This window comes from Anolis carolinensis, chromosome 5 (assembly GCF_035594765.1).
Source record: "Anolis carolinensis isolate JA03-04 chromosome 5, rAnoCar3.1.pri, whole genome shotgun sequence".
Classification (NCBI taxonomy): Eukaryota; Metazoa; Chordata; class Lepidosauria; order Squamata; family Dactyloidae; genus Anolis; species Anolis carolinensis.
This window is the reverse complement of record NC_085845.1, coordinates 166,471,584-166,493,891: the sequence shown is the minus strand read 5'-3', so window position 1 is coordinate 166,493,891 and position 22,308 is coordinate 166,471,584. Positions and strand designations below refer to the sequence as shown.

At 42.0% G+C, this 22,308-nt stretch overlaps 1 protein-coding gene across 2 annotated transcripts in view; it reads right to left on the bottom strand.

Moving 5' to 3' along the window:
• Positions 1 to 10,457: 10,457 nt before the first annotated feature.
• The window catches only part of gas2l3 (growth arrest specific 2 like 3), a 30,386-nt gene continuing 18,535 nt past the window's right edge, over positions 10,458 to 22,308 (bottom strand). For both annotated transcript variants that reach the window (XM_062982839.1, XM_008110816.3), the window contains exons 7-9: positions 22,142 to 22,280; positions 14,980 to 15,087; positions 10,458 to 14,559 (exon numbers count right to left, since the gene is read on the bottom strand). In XM_062982839.1, the coding sequence (XP_062838909.1) occupies positions 13,201 to 14,559; positions 14,980 to 15,087; positions 22,142 to 22,280 (1,606 nt within the window). In that variant the 3' untranslated portion in view covers positions 10,458 to 13,200. The remainder of the gene's footprint in view (positions 14,560 to 14,979; positions 15,088 to 22,141; positions 22,281 to 22,308) is intronic.

Below are 22,308 nucleotides of genomic sequence, written 5' to 3'. Positions count from 1 at the left end.
CCGCAAGACGGGCGGCGGGCTTCCCTTTGGCTGGGCACTCTCTGGCGAAGTGGCCCCCGTTCCCGCAGTACCAACAGAGGTTTAAGCGTTGACGACGGGCCTTCTCGGCGGCATCTAATCTGGGACGCACGTTGCCCAACTGCATCGGCACCTCCTCGCTTCCTCTGGGGTATGGGGTTGGTGGTGGGGGTCTCCACACTGGACGTGGCTGAACGCTGGCGGGAGCGGGGGGTTTTGCCCCAGCTCTACCGCTCTGGCCTCGAACCCACTGTTTCCTGTTGGCAATCATGACTTCAGCCCGTAAACATTGATCAATGAGTGCTTCGAGGGTCTGGGGAGGATCCACCTTGGAGATTTCCTCCAGCATTTCGATGTTGAGACCCTCCCGGAATTGTCCCCTGAGGGCTACATCATTCCAGCCGGTGTTATGGGCCAGCACTCGGAACTCGGCTATGTACTGAGACATAGGTCTGTCTCCTTGGAAGAGGCGACGGAGTTTGTGACCGGCTGCCTCCAAATTGTCCTCGATTCCCCAAGTCTCTTTAAGGTGGTCCAAGAAGCGTTGCGCGGATCTTAGGTGTGGAGAGGCTTGGTCGAACAGTGCCGTCGCCCAGTTGGCCGCTGGCCCGTCTAGAAGACTGTAAACCCATGCCACCTTGATGTCTTCTTGGGGAAATTCGGCAGCACGGGCCTCTAGATAAGCTTGGCATTGGCGACGGAAAACATGAACCTTAGAAGCTTCTCCAGTAAACTTGGTTGGCAACGCCATGGCCGGTAGACGGATTCCGCGTTCCTTCAAACCTTTTATTTCTCCATCCTGGGCATTAAGCTTATCACGGATTCGATCCACCTCATCTTTGTCGATGGTGTAGGTAATCGGCTGGCCGCTCGGCCCAGGTACGGTTCCGGTAGACATTCTGGCCGAGGTTAATTGGTGCTTAGGGTGGCGGAGTCAAACTGTCAGGACCCAGGCTACAGAGCACCAATAACCATACGCAGAGGCCAGATTCAATCTAATATCTTTATTAAGGAAATATATAAGATTAATAAAAATAAATGTAAAAGTTAGTTCAGAAGCAGACCTTTCAGGAAAGGTCAAAATTAGTCCAAAAAAGCAATGTCCAATATGAAATATTATGATCCAAAGTTGTAATCCAATAACCGAAACACTCACTTTGCCAGGCAAAGTGAGGGGAGATGACAAGGTCCTTTAGTCCATAAACTTGAGCAAGGCTAGGAAATAACTTGATACTTGAAGCAAGGCTTAAAACGTGGAACAAGGTAACAAGGAACAAGAACAAGGTCCGTGGAATAACTTGGTAAAATCCGTGATACAAGGCAAGGTATAGTCCCGGGAAACAAGCAAGGTCCGTAGGTAAACAAAGGCTGGAAACTGGAGCGAAGGCTGGAAAGCAGGGCAAGGCTTGAGCAGGAACGAGGCTTGAAACGGAGCGCGCTGTCCAGACACAACTCGCTCCGGAGGCTGACGAATTGACTCCGCGAAGTTACTACGCGGGTAAAACACCTATATAGAGTCTAACTTTCCCGCCGAAGCAGTTCTCTGGGAACCAGAAACGAAAGCTAAACTCTGGGACCAGATGTTTGACTCCCTAAAGATTCTCACGGAAAGCAGTCTTAATTGGCTACATTCTTAGCTGCAATTCTAGCACTCCTGCGCGAAGCTGCTTCCAAACCCCTCTGTTGTTTACAAAACTCACGGCGCAAGAACACGGGAGATGTGGGCTCTGGGTTTGTTTGACATACTTCTGGGACACAACTTTCTTGCAGGTGCAAGGTTCCCAGATCTGCCTGGGAAAGATCTGTCTGAGAAGATTCCAGTTCTGACTGGGAAGGTAAAAAACCCAAGTTTTCTTCTTCATCAGGGATTACAATGTCCTGAGCAGGACTACAAGGCCCATGGGTCATCACACATGAGACTGAGTTTTTCTGCCTGATTTTCCTCCTGAACCAGGACCCTTTGAAGGTAATGGTCTTACACTTGGACACTAAGATCTGGGGAGACCTTTGCTGTTCTGCAGGCGGCCTTTGATGGCTGTTTGCTGAGGCAGTAAGGTGTTTTTGTAATATGCTGCCAATATTACTTGTCTTTCTTTTCAATGGTTATCTTCTTAAGTGCTTTTAATTATATTGATACTTTAACTTTTGTATGAAAGGATTTTTAACTTTTGTGAGGCACCAGAGTCTCAAATGGTGGGAAAGGTAGGATAAAAATACAAATATACATAGAAACAACAACATCCCTACAAAAAGGTGGGTGTACAAAAGTGACTATATTTAGCAATACCTACCTATTGTTATCTACAAATCAGACTTTGTAATAATGAAAAGATGAATTAAAGAGCATTCCCCCCACAAAAAAATTACAATACAAATATCACATTTTGTTTTTCTTTAACCATCATGCACCAGGATGATGGTTTTAGTTCCCCAAATCTATTTAATGTACTGTTCCATTATCCGGGCTAAGGCCACTGGTGGGGCACTAGAGAGAGAAGAATAGTCAATTTTACGGGATGGAGGGTGAGTTGAAGGCATTGAACAATTTCCCCCTGTTTTCCCCCCACCCATGTCCTCGTCATGGATACAACCCTCATTTATGGCACGGGAAGTGGGGAGGGAGAATTTCCCCAGTGAAAATGGGGGAAATTGTTTTTCTTCTCACCCCCCCCCCCCGGCAATAAAAGGGACTATCCTTTGTCTAGTGCTCCCTTATGGCCTCCACCCAGATAATGGAACAGTACCAATGTAAGCATTCTATAACATAGGCACTCTGTGGTATCGTTAACTGAAAATTTGTCATCTATTTCCCCATTTTTTTAAAACAAAACAAAAATCTAATGTAGACAAAAATATTTCAACAATTCTAATCTTTTTTTTTTACTGGAGCACTTTTTTATCTTAGTAAATGTAATGTATGGAAAGCATAAAATGTTCCACAATGCAGGGAGTTTAGAGACCCAAGATATAACAAAAGAAAAGTGTCATGGATTGTGTGGATGAGGGTTTGCAGAGTGATGTCTGTAGAACTAGAGCCTAGACAGGAACAGCAACCCTCTCAGCTACAACCAGATGGAATGACTACTCAGCCCACTGGTGGAACACAAGAGACTTCTGTTGAGTCTGCTGAGGGAAAGTTTACTGTTCCTGCTTTTGTGGAATTAAAGAGATAAATGTTTCAGCTGAGGAGATCTTCAAGGCTTGCTGAGAAGAAGGCCGGCAACAGGGATCACCTGTGAAAGCAACATTTAAGTGACTGGAGCATGTTCCCTGATTGTTAGCTTCACTATCTATTCCAAGATCTTGGAACCAGGAAGTCTCGTACATCTTTGGAATCTGGACTGCTCTCAGACATCGGCTCTGGGCTTGTGGACTCAATCTTGTTACTTGGATTTCTAGTAACTGGCTCTTAACTTGGACTGGACATTTGGCTTTTCCTCCTGCTTCTTCCCCTGAGTTTTGATACTTCTGAGGATTAATTGGCTAGACCTTAGACTGTTGTGTGTTCCTATCTGTGTTTAGAGGTCGAGGCTTTTGACAAAAAGTAATGAAGTATATATTATACTAAGTCCTCACATGAATACTAATCAGAGTCTAAACCTCGTTATATATAATTTTCATTGGGATTAGAAAACACTCCACAGCTCACTCAATACACATTTTTGTTATGACTTCTGAAAATGTCATTTTTGCACAGCTAAACATACATTGTCTTTTTTAAAAAGTACTGTAACATGATATTTAACCTTAATACAGTATCACTTATCACATTTCCCCTTTATTCCAAATAAACCCATTCCCTTCTTATCCCTCTCCCAATTCACAATATACTATAAAATATAGCTATGCCAAATCTCTTTTTTTCCTTATATTGCATATTATTATTATTATTATTATTATTATTATTATTATTATTATTATTATTATTATTATTGTATTTATCTAGTTGTTAAGCCAAAATTTCACTTGATGGTTCAGTGGTTAAAATTTGCCATTACTTTGTCACATATAACTAACAAATGTCTTATTTTATTTATCCTTGCGCTAAGCTCAATTTATAGCTTAACTTCTCTCACAGGACTATAGGTCATATCTTGTTTAATCATTTTTATTGATAAATTGTCTACCATAATAATTTCTCCCAAATTTTGACTATTTCTAACCTCTCTGTACATAAGTGATATGAGCTCTTTATTTGAGAAATCCTCATTCTCATTATCAAATAAGGAGATCATTAATAGTGCCCTTCTAAAATACATTGTTTCCCCCCACAATTCAATTTATCTAAGATAGAATTTTATCCCAAAATCTTCATAAGTTTGGACATCTACATTGTCAAGAGCAGGTCATTACAAAGAAGTAAGGAAGATTTTGGTTCTAATTAGCACTTAGAAAAGCACTGCATGTTCTCACTTAACATTATTTACATTTTTAATAGATAAAATTGGTTTAGATTTTTTCCCCTCTCGGCTAAGACTGCTAAAAAAATAAAGGTAAAGGTTTCTCCTGACGTTAAGTCCAGTCATGTCTGACTCTGGGGTTGATGCTCATCTCCATTTCTAAGCCGAAGAGCCGGCATTGTCCGTCGACACCTCCAAGGTCATGTGGCTGGCATGACTGCATGGAGCACCATTACCTTCCCACCGGAGCGGTACCTATTGATCTACTCACATTTGCATGTTTTCAAACTGCTAGGTTGGCAGGAGCTGGAGCTAACAGCGGGCACTCACTCTGCTCCCGGGATTTGAACCTGGGACCTTTTGGTCTGCAAGTTCAGCAGCTCAGTGCTTTAACAAGCAAATGAGTAAGATTAATTTTGTCTCTATGCCTAATTATATCACGTATTGTTCCTGGTGAATAAGCTTACAGGTTCACTTTTCTATGGGTTATGATATACAATAGGCCCACTGATTATGCAGGATCACTGAATGGAATTTCAGTTATATGTGAAAAGCTTTGCTATAGAATCATGAAGGGCGATCTAGTGATGCCTAGAAAAGGCTCCCAGTGCAATTTTATGGTAAACTTCTGCTGAACTATTGCTTTACCCTACTCCACATTTTTATATATTTTTAATCAGTGTATCTCGAGTATTGAGAGTTGGGAGCAGGCATTGTTTTCTCTGGCTATGCGAAATTTTGCCAGCAAAACAGCTTTTTCTTTTGCTGTGTTGCAGCGACACCACTGCAGATAGTTGGAGCTTGGTACTGCAACTGATATCTGGTTTAAATAGTATAAGACGTATAAGTACAAATATAAGTACAGTACAACAAATGCCATGTTCAGCAGGAGGAATCCTCTCAACTCTGAAGGAGTCTACGGTATACCATGCAGCTGTGGACAAGTCTATATAGGGACCACCAAACGCAGCATTCAAACACGAATCAAAAAACATGAAAGGCACTGCAGACTCACTCAACCAGAGAAATCAGCCATAGCAGAGCACTTGATGAACCAACCTGGACACAACATATTACTTGAGAACACAGAAATGTGGTTGGTTGTTAGAGAACACTCTAACAACCACCATGGCAGACTATACCAAGAAGCTATTGAAATCCACAAGCATGTGGACAATTTCATCAGAAAGGACGAAACCATAAAAAAAAATCTGGCTACCAGTATTAAAAAAACTCTAAAATCAGGACAATAAATAAAGAACAACACTCAGAAGACAGGGGAATTCCAGACATGAATCAATCAGGTCCAACTAACATCTCCCAACACAGGATCCCCCCAGGCAGGAAGCAGCCTGGCTCTGAAGCTGCAAGAGCATTCAATGCTAATCAGGTTGGCCAATTGCAACATTCATCACTTGCCCCAAATAGACAAGAATTCTTTCTCCCACCCTGAAATTTAACAGATATATAAACCCCACTTACACAACCTCTGAGGATGCCTGCCATAGATGTGGGCGAAATGTCAGGAGAGAATGCTTCTGGAACATGGCCATACAGCCTGGAAATCTCACCACAACCCAAGTATAAGAAACAGCTAGAAACAACTATTGCCACCTTATTAATGGCTTTACAAGGTGAACAACTTGCTGCTGAGATACCCAGGCTGAATTACTCCTAAACTATCCTCTGCTTGACTAGCTTGCTTGCCTTCACATCTTCCTTCTTGACATTAAGAATGGACCAATTTTCACTAATTTATATTCCCTTGAATGTTTTGAGAGCAGTTTCCCATGTTACTTCGAACAGTTTGGTACAAGTCACTTGTTAAAATTCTCAGGATCTGTTACCTAGCATGGATCTTTTGGCAGAGGACACTGTAAGCTGTGAGCCCAAAAGAGTAGAATGTCCATTTTTTTTTTTTGGATGACAGTTCCATGCTGGCGAGGAGAATCTGGAAGTTACAGTCAAAAAGTAACATTTTCAGATTCTGCATAACAATGCTGTAATCTTTCAAGGATTGTACAGTGATCGTGGTGGCTGAAAGATTCTAGGAGTCATCCAAAATTATTATTATTATTATTATTATTATTATTATTATTATTATTATTATTATTATTATTATTATATTTATACACTGCTTTAGGGGAGCTATTACTACCAATTTTTTTAAAATGCTGATTGCAATATTCCTGAGATCCAGGGCTAACCCAAGACATTTTGTAGCCTAAGGCAACAGGGAAGATATTGATTGAATTGCCATTTTGATCTTGCATACATCCCAGTGATAGAACCCACTTGATGGCAGCAGTCTAGTTTAATGCATTAGGATGGACCATATGAAATACATAGCTGTGTGCTTTGACAAAGAGGATTCACAGGAGGAGCATGCAAATGTCTGGTGGTCTTACCCTCAGCGCCTGCTCCCTGGCATGGTTGCTATGTCCAATGATAAAACCAACCCTGATGATATCCGACAGAAATGTTGCACTTTCAGTTCAGAAGTTGCAGTATATATCTCAACAAAATAAATATAAAATGCTTAGCAGCAGCCAGAGGGAATATCAAGAGACTTTAGAATATACAAAATGCTTATCATAATTTCTAAAGCCCTGCTAGGTTTATTGCTCAGTGTTGAAGATAGTAATAAATATGTTCAAGGTATTGCTAAAGCTGATTCTCTAATATGTATACAAATGCACATTATTTATTACAGCCTTGTTGCACAGGTTCATATATAATGCTAGACTCAGCGGAACAGTGCTGTGGTTAGAAACATAATTCATCAAGAAGGACACTTTGTGGTAATTATATTCCTGCAGCTGCAGTCTCAGGGACAAATGCAACATATTTCAACTCATCTGTATTTTTGAAGACTGGCTTTCTAACTCATTATAAATTTATATACTGGAAACAAATTGTTTAATATGCAGCCTAAATGTAACCTGGAGTTTATGTGCTTATTCCAATATTTATAACTTGTTTTTTATTTTTTTAAAAACTATCAAGACAGTTTATAAAGTGTAATAGAATAAAAGGTATTCAGACAATGTAGAATGAATGCATCGGGTGGGTTATGCGGTTGGAGATTTGGTGCTAATGGATAACTGTTAGAGAGCACCAGGAAGGCTCTGGTAAAATCTTTTGTTGCTGTATCAAATATTTCATGCCAAATTGTTTCCCTAGAATATGAGTGTTTGGGGTTGAGGGATTTACTTTCCCCCTCTATAAGCATGCCATCACACATTTCCCAGATGAAAATGGATGTATGTGGACAACCAGTGTTAGTGTGGTCAAGTTAAGAACACACAAATCAGGTTCAAACAAAAGCAGTTTGCTTTTGTTTGAGTCTACTGGGAAAGGGCTTAACTTCCCTCCCCACCTCTGAGTTCAGTGCAAATTACATTTGCACTTTGAACTCACATTTGAAGGAAATAGTGAAATATACTTTTGTGTCCAACCTGCTTCCACTGGAAACCTCTCAGCAGGACACAGTTAGTGAATGCATCATGCTCTTCCAGGTAAGACCCAGAAGCTCCCAATGCTATATTCTTTTAAGCCTTTGGTTAAAACAGTAGTTCCCAATGTTTGTTTTTTTCTACCAGGGACCACTTGACTAGGGACCACTTTGACCAGGGACCACTCTCCAACATTAGTATCAAAAGGATTACGAATCAGTTTTTGGTCAACTTTAGATTTGGTTTGGTTATTTGGGTTGCTGATTCAGAAAACTGCATTGGATAGACCACATCAGCTCTAGTTTCTGATAAAGAACATATGCCATCCAGTAGTTGCCATCTGCTCACCCACAGAAAACCATATTTAATAATCTAGAGCTGATTTTCCCTGCATGTCTCGCGGACCTTATTTTAGATTTCACAGCCCACAGCTTGGGAACCACTGGGTTAAATCATGGCTTTGCAGAAGATATTTGCTTGAAAGTTCTTGCAGCTTCTCTTTATGATGATGTATTATCATGCATTATTTGAATTTTGATGATGCTGCATATATATTATTTCTCAAGGAAGGATGGAATATATAAAGCTTATGTTTAATAAGTTCATTTAGCGAAAAACATGGGGTGAATTTTTAATGAACATTTATCCAGAGTAAGCCTGGCTTTTCTGTTAACTTACTCCATGTATTAACTCCTGTTTTATTTTAATCTTCTTTACAAAGAGAATATAAAAATAGGAGGTCATATCCCCGAGATCTAATTTGGATCCAAGAGGCCCAACTTGCTAGTGTGGTCCCCATGAAATGCTTTTTAGTTGACAAATCAAAGGTACTCTTTCTGCAACAATCTAATATCCCAACAGAATTCTACTTATTCATTCCCTAAATTCTTCCTTTTTCCTGCCCAGTTGTGCTCCACAATAAAGCTCAGTATTCTGTAAGGTCCAGCAGAGGTCCCCAGAGGATCAGACAATCTTCACTTTAAAAACATTTCAGAGCATAAAACAGATACAGTACACAGATATTTGGTAGGAAAAGAGAGAAAATGCCAATACAAAAATAGGTGGTGGTGCATTTACCTAATTTCAAAACAAGGCCCCTATTATTAAGTGATCAAGTGCTTGAAATTAATGAAGCTCAAATCCCAAACCATTTTTGTTTTGCCAAAAAGGGTAGTAGAAAATTGGCATTGCATATGGTTATAATTGGTTCCCCCCGTCCCAATCTGCAGTTGTTACTCCCAATTATGTACTTCGAGTATATATGTATGCATGACCATTGTGTACACACCGTATAATATACTGGGATATGTTGCTGATTTTGAAATGTACATCATTTACATCAATAGATATTTTACGTTGGCGAAGTGTTAAAGCACTGAGCTGCTGAACTTGCAGACCGAAAGGTCGCAGGTTCAAATCCCGGGAGCGGAGTGAGTGCCCGCTGTTAGCTCCAGCTTCTGCCAACCTAGCAGTTCGAAAACATGCCAATGTGAGTAGATCAATAGGTACTGCTCTGGCACTGCTCTGGCACTGAGCATAGATATATGTTTAGCAAACATATATCTAATAGTGTATTTATCCTCCCTGTTGTCCTTCCATCAGCAGGCTAAAACCTTTTTATTCAGGCAGGCTTCTAAAGGATGTTTTTAAGATCAAGTAAGGTGGTGCTGTGATTTGAGCTTTGAATATGTTTTAAGTCAGTTTTTATGGATTTAACTGAATTTTTAATATAATTGATATTGAATTTTTGTTTCATGTTTGTATATTTAAATTGCATTAAAATACTTTTAAAGTATGCTGCTTTGAGTCTCCTCTGAGGAAAGAAAAATCAGGGTACAAATAAACAACACTTCAGCAATCAGTATTTTGCTATATTAGTACCAGCTTAATTGTATATGTATTATCAAAGAAGATAAAAACCTGGCAATTCTAATCCAGCAACTGGGGATGGCAGAGATGGAGAACTCTACTACACAGAACTCTGCTACAAGTGGATGTCTCAATTTCCTTGGGACAAGAAATAATATCCACACAAGGAGATGCAGGTATCAAAATTGTACTATACTGAGAATCAGTGGAGTTTATTGACTACAGAGGAGCTACGGTAGAACAATGGTAAACCCTTGTGCCAGCTGAACTGTAGACCTGAAGGTTGAGTTGCTGACCTGCAGGCTGCTGGTTTGAATCTGCGAGGTGGGGTGAGCTCTCATCTGTCAGCTCTAGCTTGTGGAGACATGAGAGAAGCCTCCCAGCAACACATCCGAGTGTCCTGTGCAACATTTCTGTAGGCGGCCAATTCTCACACCAGAAGCAACTTGCAATATGTTCTCAACATGCTTCTGGCATGATAAAAAAAACTGACTATACAGTTAGCCCAATGGATCCAGTTTCAAATTCCCACTCAGCCATGAGAATCACCTGATTTCATGGACCAGTTATAATTTCTTTCCTTTTATCAATCACACAGAAAATGGTTTTAAGATTGGAGGAAAGACTAAGCTAAACTGTACTGTCTAGAAGAAAGGAAGGCTAAACATGTAATGTAATAAATCAGCTCCTTGAATGAAAACACAAGATTCCTGCAGCACTTTGAAATTTTATTGTGGCACAAGTTTTCAATATGATTGCAGAAGACAAAACAGGAAAGATTGTCCACACTCACACGAGAACCTACATAGTTATAATCTATTACCTTTTCAGACAAAGCTTCATGAGCACACCCACACAAGTTTTGTGTACAGAAAAGCCAACACTGAATGTAAAGAGCTGCTCCTTTAGATCATGACCATAATTCTCAAATAAGGCTGCATAACCATTACAGTCTACAAAGGATCTCATTCCACATTACTGGATGGTGACACATCTTTACAAAAATAATGGAAAGAACTCACTTAGCAAATAAGTGATGATCACATGGCCCCTCAGATGGTGTTGGATTGCAATGCCTAGTTTAGTTTCTCTCACCAGCATGGTCTATTGTGAAGGATGCTACAGCAATATTTGAAGAGCCATGTGATTCACACCCAGATTTTGAGAGGGGGGCAGAATTAAGGTCAGGTTAAACAACTTTATAGACTTTTAGAGCCAAGCCTTATATAAAAGATACACAGCAATAATATTCTCAATTCCTGTCTGTTCCATTTGCCACTGAAAGTAGTTTATTTTAAATCTATACATCAACCAGGAAAGGCAGAAATGGATGTTTATATCACCACCGCTCTGACTCCTGATAATAGCTTATTAGTGCACGTGTTAAATAATAATTCCAGACACAACTTTTCATCTGTTTCCCCGTTCTTGTCCCATTTACAATGCTATAAACATGGTTTGCAGAACAGTACTATACATGTTTGCTCACTGATATTTATTCCCCAATAATTGAGACCTATACCTTTATAACTTTATAAAACTAGCCCACCTGATTCATCTAAGAGAATCTGTGCCTATCAGCAGGTTTCCATGTAAATATCACATACTGAAGGAAGAACCCCGTTCATAAACTGTGTTCATAAACTGATGCTGCTTACTGGTGTTTTTCACGCAAAGACACATTCAATGCCAACTGTTATTCAGATCCAGTTTCAGCAAATCAAATACCATATTTTAAAGTGCAATTAGATCAGGTTCAGTAAATGTCCTTTATTCCCACTTCAGTCAACAGTGGATTGTACACCAGCTTGTGATTTTTGTTCTTTTTCAAAGTTCTACTCACTGATGATTAATTCCATATTTGTCTGCAATGTATATTAAAGCTACAATTTGATATGAAATGGATTAAGATCGAGACTTTTTGTAAAAAAAAGTGAAGTTCCATCATTAATACTTGACAGTGCAATTTCTGACTCCCACATAAACATTAATTACTGAGGAGGTACAAGAAACATTTTAAATATATGGATTGTCTGAAATACTGCTGTAATAAGTACAGGTTTATACAAATATACACATGCAATTTTAATCACCATAGCTTGAGAATGCACAACTTTGTAGGCAAAGATATTTAGTCCCAGTTGTTTTTCCTTCCTAAGTTTTGAGTTTGTGCTGCAAGTGAAAGCATCAATGCAACAAATAATTTATCGCAGAACTAGCAATGAAGTAACACGTGATATTAATATAGTAGTCACATAGGCAGCTTATTTGAAAAGCTCTTCAGTTGTGCTGATAAATATAAATCATATCTGGAGGTTGCTCTCAAACTGCAGACACAAGCATACTTCCTAGAATTGTAGTCTTCTCTTGCAAGAAGGCTTGGCTAATGCATTTTATATAGACAGTACACTAGACCATGTGGCTGCATAAGTTCTACATGTTTCAGAAAGGCCAATATGAAGAAGAATTACACAGCATCAGCACACATTGCATTATTGCTGTGTAACCATGCCCATTGTTTTGTTTGCTTAAATCCAGGTTTTTTCAGCACAGGACCTGGACACAGTTGATATAAATAAAACAGAACACCTATCTGTACCGATACGGTGAGAACAACTGGCAGAGCACATCATGGGCTAAGGCACTAAGGTTAAGGCCAAAATTTGTAAAGTGTTCCCAGTGACCTAGTTTCACTGAAAGTTCAATGGAATCATACATTTGATGATAAAAGATGGAATACTAAGGCCAATCAGCAGTCTCTGCTGAGGACATTTACTTTTAACAGCCTGTTCTTTGAAATATAGATATATACAATTTTAATTAGTTGCCAATAAACAAATGATAGGCTATTCCCCCCACACACCCCCAGCTGAAATGGTATTTGTACTATAAGGACCAGTTATCATACCTACTTTTGAAAAAAAAAACCTAATAAATGCATGAACATTTCACTTGGAGAGGGCTAATTCAAGAGAGGGAAAATATTCAGAGTTTGGAAATGCTGATTTTCTGGAATGTACCTACCATAATCCCTAAGTGATCATAGCCATGCAGGCTAAGATATTCTCCAAGTTATTGTCCAAAATAAATTAACTTTTCCAAGCTCTGCTAAATTTTCAGATTAAATGTGTATCCCAAGAGGCAACTAATACAGTATAAGAATATTCAGCCCCTCAACATATAAAATATAATCTGACTCATGGGACTCATTGAGAAATTGTTGTCCTATCAAATTGGGAAGCAAACATTTTATGAAGACTTTATGGGAAACAACCCTGAACTCTGATAATGCTAGTAAGGTGCCTTATGCTGTTCAATATATTACTTCATTCTGGGGAAGTGTTTTTCAATATGCTAACAGAACTCATCTAACTGCATTTGACTTGCAATATCATTACTTAATGTTAGCATTCTCTTGTATGAAACAAGAAGCCACCAGCTAACATTTCCTTGTTATTTTATTTTCTAAGCTTCTTATTTCCAGACATAACAAAATAATTGTCATCTTGTTTTTTCTTCAGTGTGGGATCCTTTGACCCATGAGGCACCCCCTTAGTAGTGACTGTATCAACCTTTACTTTTAAAAGTCGATTCTTAACAGCTGGATCAAGAATTTTATTATTCTTCTGGGTGGTTTTAGCTGGAGATTGAGTCTTGGTGGCAGCCTGAATTGTCTTTTTTCTATTTTCAGTTATGGAAGATGTTTGGGGAAGACGTACAACAGACAGCGGAGTACGCTCAGAGTGTTTTGACCTACCGGATCCCACCAAAGTTTTTGATTTGCTACCTTGAACTTGCATATTCTTGTTTGAGGAATGACTGTTGGCAGATGGAGATGTGATTTTACTCCTTGCTTCTAATGCAGATGTTGGTTGTGCTGATTTGCTTGTTGCATGTAAAGAGGTAGAGCTCAACTGTTTACCAACAGCTGCAGTTTTGATATTTTTGGCCTGTTTACTTTCTGTTGTGCCTCTGGCTGAGCACATTTGGGAAGTAGTGGTTTTGGGAACTGATTTTGTTGATGTTGCAGAAAAATGTTGCGACCATGGTGGTTTGGGACCATTGGGAGTTCTGTTAGTTGGCCATGGAGGCTTCACTGATGTTTTTGGAAGAGGTTTAGATTTGGCTGTGGCACTGCTCTTTGGAGAATGACGCATCTCTTCAGAGGCCACCCTCTTCTTTGTTCCAGACAACTCAGAAAGTTTACTTGTTGAACAAGAAGGGACAGGATGCAACATGGTTGGAGAATTCTGTGGACGTGTACATTGGACAGGTGACAAAATACGTTTCTGAAGACATTCTGAAGACTTTATAACATTTCTAAATAAGGCCGATGTAGAACCTTTATTGTCAGGTTGGACACATTTAGAAACAGGCATGATTTTTTTGGAAGATGGGCATGAATTATTAACTGAGGAACTTTTTGACTTCAGGTGGCCCAGAGCACACTGGTTTCTAGAAGGTGTTTGTGGTTTTGCTTTGGGGGAAGAAAGTGCAGGAGATTGTGTAAACTTTGCTGCTTTCTGCTTTCTATCAGCAACATGAGGAGTCTTTGGAGCTGGAGCAGGAGCAGGAGGCTTTGAATTTTGTTTCTGATATGTATTAATCGCAGAAATGGGGTTCATAGATGGAGGCTGGGGAGTTCTAGCAGATGAATCAGGAACTGTCTCATTGGATGCACCTTTTTGAAATGCCAAGATCTTCTGTTCAACGGTTGCGAATTGCAGCACTCGACAAGGATCATACTTGAGTAAAAATCCCTGAAGAGTATCCCAGCCCCCACCAACACGTACCATCACATGCTTCCCATGTAACATCTAGGAGAAGAGAAGAAAAAAAAATCCAGGGACAGAATATCTGGTTAGAATTTGGTACACTTTTCTAAAAGGAAGCATTAAATGGATATTTGATTTGACTCAATATTTTGCCTTCTTTGGAGTGGGACACATTGATCATTACTCTTTCTTTCCTAAAATTATCCATCCAAAGAAGGCTTCATAAGAAGAGCAAACCAGGAGTATAACTGCCAACTACTACAACAGAAGTATTGCTCAAGTATACTCTGGCATCACTGAGACATGGGCATCCTTCTAAACAGGTGGCAAGCCTGAGAAGATGCCATCATCAGGTTGATTCATTTCTCAGCATCACATCATCAACACCTGTAGGGATGAGATTATACCCAGCCTTGACCAGTTCTAAGGTATCATCAAAACATTTTGAGAAACTGCACTTACCCGTATGAAGAGTATCTTGTCTCCTAATCTATAGCGTCCTTCAGATAAATACTCAATTGAAAACCTGTGAGAGCAGCTGCAAGGAGGATCTTCAGCAATATGTTTAACCTATAGCATACAAAGATCACATGTTATGTCAAGGACAGAACGCCACAAGATTCAAAGTAACAGAGTTTATTAGATTACAGAACTCAAAAATGCCCGTAAAACACAAGGGCCAGGCAGTTTTTGCCTTTAGGAGCAAAAAGGGGCAAAAGTAAATGTTCAAAAGATGAACCGGATTAAACCGGAGTTTAATCCGGGTAAAAACAAACTGCTTACTTCAGCCTGGGTATAAACGAAACGAAAGCCAAGGAACAAAAGATACAAAGAATGCAACTAATTGGCAGCAGATTCCTCTCTGCTGCCAACACTGTGCTTAGAGTAACTTGCGTCGCTCCCCCACACACACAGCAGACAGGATCTCCAACACGAGTAATTCAGCCAAGGATTGTAGCAGTTGAGTAGACCAGTTCCGTTCCGTAGATCAAAGCCAGAAGCAGACGTTTGTAGTTTTTCCAAGTCCAAGAAGGGGGGGAAGACAAGCCGTGGTCAGTTCAGTCCGAGTTCTCAAAGCAGGAGATGGCGTCCGTCAAGAAGACGACGGAAGGTCAAGCTAATAAGAGTAAGCACAGGTTTGCACAAACAAATGCCCACACAATCCCTCCCGCCGTCTGACCCTGGATTCCAATCAACTTACGTCACAGCACAGGAAAGCACACAAGTCTTCAGGGAAGCGTCCCACACACACACGGATCCCAAGCGTTTGCCCAGATTACCTTGCCCAACGCAATTTGCAATTGCTCTCAAGCCCCATTTTATGCCAGTTACAAATCTTCATCACTGTCAGCTGTCCTCCTTAACCCGGGCGTTTCCTCATCACTTTCCTCGTCAGAGCTGGAACACCTCTGACTACGCCCAACAGCATCTCCAGCTGTGGATCCCGTCCCATCCCTCCAGCTAAACCATGGGTCTAATCCTGAAGGTCCCCATTCATCTTCTGTCCCATCATGGCCAGTGGCACCCACTTCCTCCCTTACCCGAGTCCAATCCATCTCATCCTCCTCTGAGCTAACCAGCCCCTCCTCCATTCTCTCCGTAAACCCTTCGAAAGACTCCTCGTCAGATGGTGCTGCAAATATGTCTCGCAGTCTTTTTCTCTCTCGCTCCTCGAGAGTATCTGACTCTCGAGGAGTCTTACGCCCACGTCTGTCAGTAACAGAGCCATGAGGCTCAATCATAACACTATCCCCTCTCACAAAGGCCTCCTCCCCCGATGGCGGAGAAGTGGCAGTGATACCCTCCGCTATAGCACCACGACGACTAGAGGTATCAAGTTTCAACAGCGAACGATGAAAGACTGGATGGACCTTTAAACTAGACGGTAAACGCAAACGAAACGCAACGGAAGAAATCTTTTTAACGATAGGAAAGGGACCCAAATACCGAGGCGCAAACTTTCCCCCAGCCTGTTTAATATGTTTGGAAGATAACCACACCAAATCCCCTTCTTCCAACTCCTCCCCTGCCTGCCTGTGGCGGTCAGCCTGAGTCTTCTGCGTTGCCTTAGCTTCCAACAGTAAGCGACGGGCAACATCATGCAATGCAGCCATTTCCGAAGAGCGGTACACAGGGTCCGAAGAGACCACATTGGTCGACGGCGCCACACCTCCCCGTGGGTGAAAACCATAAGTTAGCTCAAATGGCGTATGCTGACTAGACGTGTGCACCGCATTGTTGTAAGCAAATTCCGCCACCGGTAACCACTTTACCCAAGCCGTGGGTTGATCTAAACAAAAACAACGCAGATACTGCTCTAAGAGCCCATTAACCCGTTCCGACTGTCCATCCGTTTGCGGATGGAAAGCTGAAGACACGTTTAACTTAGTCCCCAAACACTCATGGAAGTGTTTCCAAAAGCGTGACACAAATTGCGGAGCCCTATCTGAAATAATCACCTCGGGTGCTCCGTGCAAACGATAGATGTGCTTTGTAAATAGTAAGGCCAACGTAGGGGCCGCCGGAATGGTTGAACAAGGAATAAAATGAGCCAGTTTACTAAATAAATCCACCACCACCCAAATACAAGTATAACCCCCAGACTTAGGCAAATCTGAAATAAAATCCATGGAAATGATTTGCCATGGCCTCTCCGGAACAGGTAAAGACGATAACAACCCTCTAGGGCGCCCAACAGGCGTCTTACTCTGCTGACAAACGGCGCAGCTGTCACAAAAGCGCAGAATGTCTTGCCGCATCTTTGGCCACCAGTAGCTCCTGGTGATAAGCTGTACGGTCTTGAACCTGCCAAAGTGCCCAGCCATGGGTTCGTCATGGTGGGCTCTAATCACCTCCAACCTGAGGGTCCCCACTGGTACGTAAACCTGCCCCCTACGCACCAATACCCCGTCTTGATCCTGGAGATGCGGCAGTATGGTACGGTTACCTGCAGAGAGCAGCATCAGTTGCTCCTGAGTCCACACATCATCCTTCTGAGCCTCAAGGATCTGGTCATGTAACCCAAGCTCATTATCTACAACACACAGAGAGGCAGTAGGCAAGATGGTCTGACATACTACCTGCTCATTGGTCTTAAATTCCGGCTTGCGGGATAAAGCATCAGCCCGCAAGTTTGCCTTCCCCTCCACGAACTGCACCTTGAAGTTAAACCTGGAGAAAAACAAAGCCCAGCGGATTTGACGCTGGTTTAACTTCTTTGCTGTTTGCAAGTGCTCTAAGTTCTTGTGATCAGATCTGACCACGATCTGGTGCCGTGCCCCTTCAAGCCAGTGCCGCCACACCTCAAACGCCACCTTAATCGCCAACAACTCCTTCTCCCATATGGTATAGTTCTGCTCGAAGGGTGTTAGTTGCCGCGAGTAAAATCCACAGGGACGCAAGGTCCCTGAGGAATCCTTCTGAGACAATACAGCCCCCAACGCGTAGCTAGAAGCGTCCGCTTCTACCACGAACGGTCTGTCAACATCAGGATGGGTTAGTATGTTGTCCGATTGAAAACTAGACTTTAGTTGTAGAAACGCCTCGTGAGCTTCCCGCCCCCACACAAATGGCTGTTTCTTGCGCAGAAGCTGCGTCAAAGGTACCGTGAGCTTTGCAAAATTCGGAATGAACTCCCGGTAGTAATTAGCGAAACCCAAGAACCTTTGTACATCCTTCTTAGTCTTCAGCTCCTGCCATGAGTTGACGGCGTCAACCTTATGTGGGTCCATTTTAAGTTCCCTACCTGACACTACATGACCTAGGAACTCCACTTCAGGCACATGAAAGACGCACTTGGAAGCCTTGGCGAAAAGCCCATTAGCCCGCAGTCGGTGCAGAACCTGCTTGACATGTTGACGATGTTCTTTCTCGTCCTTAGAAAAAATCAAGATATCATCCAAATAAATCACTAAAAATTGGTCAATTAGGTCCCTGAACACATCGTTCATGAACCTCTGGAATACCGCAGGAGCATTACAAAGCCCAAAAGGCATGACTCGGAACTCGTGGCATCCGAAACACGTGTTAAATGCCGTCTTCCATTCATCCCCTTCCCGTATACGGATTAAGTTATAGGCCCCCCGCAGGTCAAGCTTGGTAAAGACCTTAGCCCCTTGCACCCTTGATAACAGTTCCGAGATTAAAGGGAGCGGGTACCTATCCCGAATGGTGTATTTGTTTAGGATCCGATAGTCACAGACCAGCCTAAGTTCCCCAGTCTTTTTGGCTACAAAGAATACCGGTGCCGCAGTTGGAGAACTAGATGGGCGAATAAACCCCTTGGCTAAATTTTCATCTAGAAACTCCCGCAAAGCTTGCCTTTCCGGTACAGTCAAGGCATACAGCCTCCCTGCTGGCAGTTTCGCACCTTCTGCCAACTTGATGGCGCAATCATATGGCCTGTGCGGTGGTAATTTGTCCGCTTCTCTTTTACAAAATACATCAGAGAACTCCCCATACTCAGCAGGCACTCCCTCCATATCAGAATGAGTAACATTTAGAGTGCAACAATCCTGCCTCTTTAAGATCACTTTACGTGTTGCCCAATCTACTTGTGGGTTTACTACAGCTAGCCAATCCATCCCCAGGATCACATCATATCTAGGCAAGCTCGTAATATCCCACACAAACGTTCCCGTTACTCCCTGCACCTCCCACGTTACTGCTGAGGTTTCATGGTTAACCACCCCAGTCTCCAGCAGTCTCCCATCTGCTCCTTCCACCCACACGTCGCATGCCTTGCGCACTCTAGGAATGCCATGCTTCTTAGCAAACTCAATATCTACATAGGAGACCGTAGCCCCTGAGTCCAGCAGTGCCAAAGTAGAAACAAGTTCCCTTCCCCAACAGATAATGTAATGGGTACGAAAACATGCTTCCTCCCCTCAGTTGACTGCTTGAGGAGCCCTAGTGCGTTGGACTCACGTCGCACTAGGGCTGGCCTTTTCCCGAAAGCTGGGAAGGTTTCACATTACAATTTTTGGCAAAATGCCCAGCATTCCCACAGTACAAACACAAGCCCAGCTGCCTCCTACGGCTCTTTTCCTCTGTAGACAGCTTTTTAAAGACCCCAAGCTCCATGGGCTCTTCCCCCATCACCACAGGTGCCCTGGTTACATGCATGGGTGGCGCACACATTGCTTTTGAGTGTTTACGAGCCTCGAACCTTGCGTCTAAACGCAGCACCTTAGCTACTAAGGCGTCCCAGCTTTCAGCCGGCTCCAAGCGTGCTAATTCATCCTGGAGCATATCACTTAACCCGGCAGTAAATAAAAGCATGAATGCATTTTCCCCCCAATCCAGCTGGTGGCGATACAGGTTAAACTTATTTAAGTAATCCAAAACAGTCCCCTTTCCCTGTTTCAACCGATACAGAGCCCACCCAGCGTTCTCCGTGCGGAGAGGATCCCCAAAAGTATCAGTTAACAACTTTTTGAAATTATTCAAATTGTCTTTGACTGGGTCATTTCCCAAAATTAAATTAGTGGCCCATTGTCCTGCGGGACCGGTCAACAAACTCAAAATAAAGGCCACCTTGCTAGTGTCTGTAGGAAAAGCATGAGCACTGAGCTGAGAAAAATAAAGCTCCACTTGTGCCAAAAAGGTTGGCAACTTGCACCTGGTTCCGTCAAAGCATTCAGGAGTCAAAACATGTCCTTTCACAGCCTGAGCTGTTTGACTAACGGTAAAAGCCGTTTGCAATTGGTCTACTTTGGCCCGTAACTCATCCATCGTCTTCCTGACGGGTTTATTGCTGCAATAAACTTTTTATGGGCGTTGGGCAATCTGTCAAGGACAGAACGCCACAAGATTCAAAGTAACAGAGTTTATTAGATTACAGAACTCAAAAATGCCCGTAAAACACAAGGGCCAGGCAGTTTTTGCCTTTAGGAGCAAAAAGGGGCAAAAGTAAATGTTCAAAAGATGAACCGGATTAAACCGGAGTTTAATCCGGGTAAAAACAAACTGCTTACTTCAGCCTGGGTATAAACGAAACGAAAGCCAAGGAACAAAAGATACAAAGAATGCAACTAATTGGCAGCAGATTCCTCTCTGCTGCCAACACTGTGCTTAGAGTAACTTGCGTCGTTCCCCCACACACACAGCAGACAGGATCTCCAACACGAGTAATTCAGCCAAGGATTGTAGCAGTTGAGTAGACCAGTTCCGTTCCGTAGATCAAAGCCAGAAGCAGACGTTTGTAGTTTTTCCAAGTCCAAGAAGGGGGGGGAAGACAAGCCGTGGTCAGTTCAGTCCGAGTTCTCAAAGCAGGAGATGGCGTCCGTCAAGAAGACGACGGAAGGTCAAGCTAATAAGAGTAAGCACAGGTTTGCACAAACAAATGCCCACACAATCCCTCCCGCCGTCTGACCCTGGATTCCAATCAACTTACGTCACAGCACAGGAAAGCACACAAGTCTTCAGGGAAGCGTCCCACACACACACGGATCCCAAGCGTTTGCCCAGATTACCTTGCCCAACGCAATTTGCAATTGCTCTCAAGCCCCATTTTATGCCAGTTACAAATCTTCATCACTGTCAGCTGTCCTCCTTAACCCGGGCGTTTCCTCATCACTTTCCTCGTCAGAGCTGGAACACCTCTGACTACGCCCAACAGCATCTCCAGCTGTGGATCCCGTCCCATCCCTCCAGCTAAACCATGGGTCTAATCCTGAAGGTCCCCATTCATCTTCTGTCCCATCATGGCCAGTGGCACCCACTTCCTCCCTTACCCGAGTCCAATCCATCTCATCCTCCTCTGAGCTAACCAGCCCCTCCTCCATTCTCTCCGTAAACCCTTCGAAAGACTCCTCGTCAGATGGTGCTGCAAATATGTCTCGCAGTGTTTTTCTCTCTCGCTCCTCGAGAGTATCTGACTCTCGAGGAGTCTTACGCCCACGTCTGTCAGTAACAGAGCCATGAGGCTCAATCATAACATGTTAACTTTTTCATGTTTCTTTTAAATCAAAGTAAATGTAAACCTCTATCTCAGAATGCCAAAAAAAGAAAAATTATGTCTCTAAAAGACGGAATTATACCTTTTTCAATGAAAGTTTCATCAAAACTCTCAAGCAGTTAATATGTTCATATAAGCACAGAGAAAATAAAGAGAATTTCAGTTCATATAAGCACAGAGAAAATAAAGAGAATTTCAGTAATTTCCAGTGTGATTTATATTTGTAACAGCATGCATTTTCTTCTTCATGTATTGTGATCTAATTCCCCTTGCCTTGATTAAACAATTATAAGACTACCATGTTATGGTGCACTCTTATGCATAGTTCAACTGGTTAAATTTCACTGAAATCAAGGCATTTTACTCAGAAGTAAATCCCTCTCAGTTTATTTGGGCTATAAAATCTGTGTTTGAAGCCAGGATGAAGTTTAAGATTGTGGATTATACCATTTTTGAAAACCATGCCAAAACAGTAAAGAAAAATAAAACTAATTTTATAAGCTTCAGGATATGGAACATAATAACTAAGATATCTTTATAAAATAACTAACTGATTGAGATCATGGCTACAGCAGCAAATGGCCAGATTTGGACAGTAACTCATGGACAAGGATCCTATGCTCCCATAAGAATAAACTTCAATAGGACAATATACACAATGCTTACTGCTTCATGCAATGCTTCATGTGGACAACAGGATGTAGGGATGGGAGCAGGAGCAACAGGATCAGCAGACATCAATAACGTTTCTTCCAATTCAATTTCTTTCTCCAGTTTTACTAAAACGGGAGGTTCAACTCCATATCTAAATATGGAAGCAGAGAGGACAGATA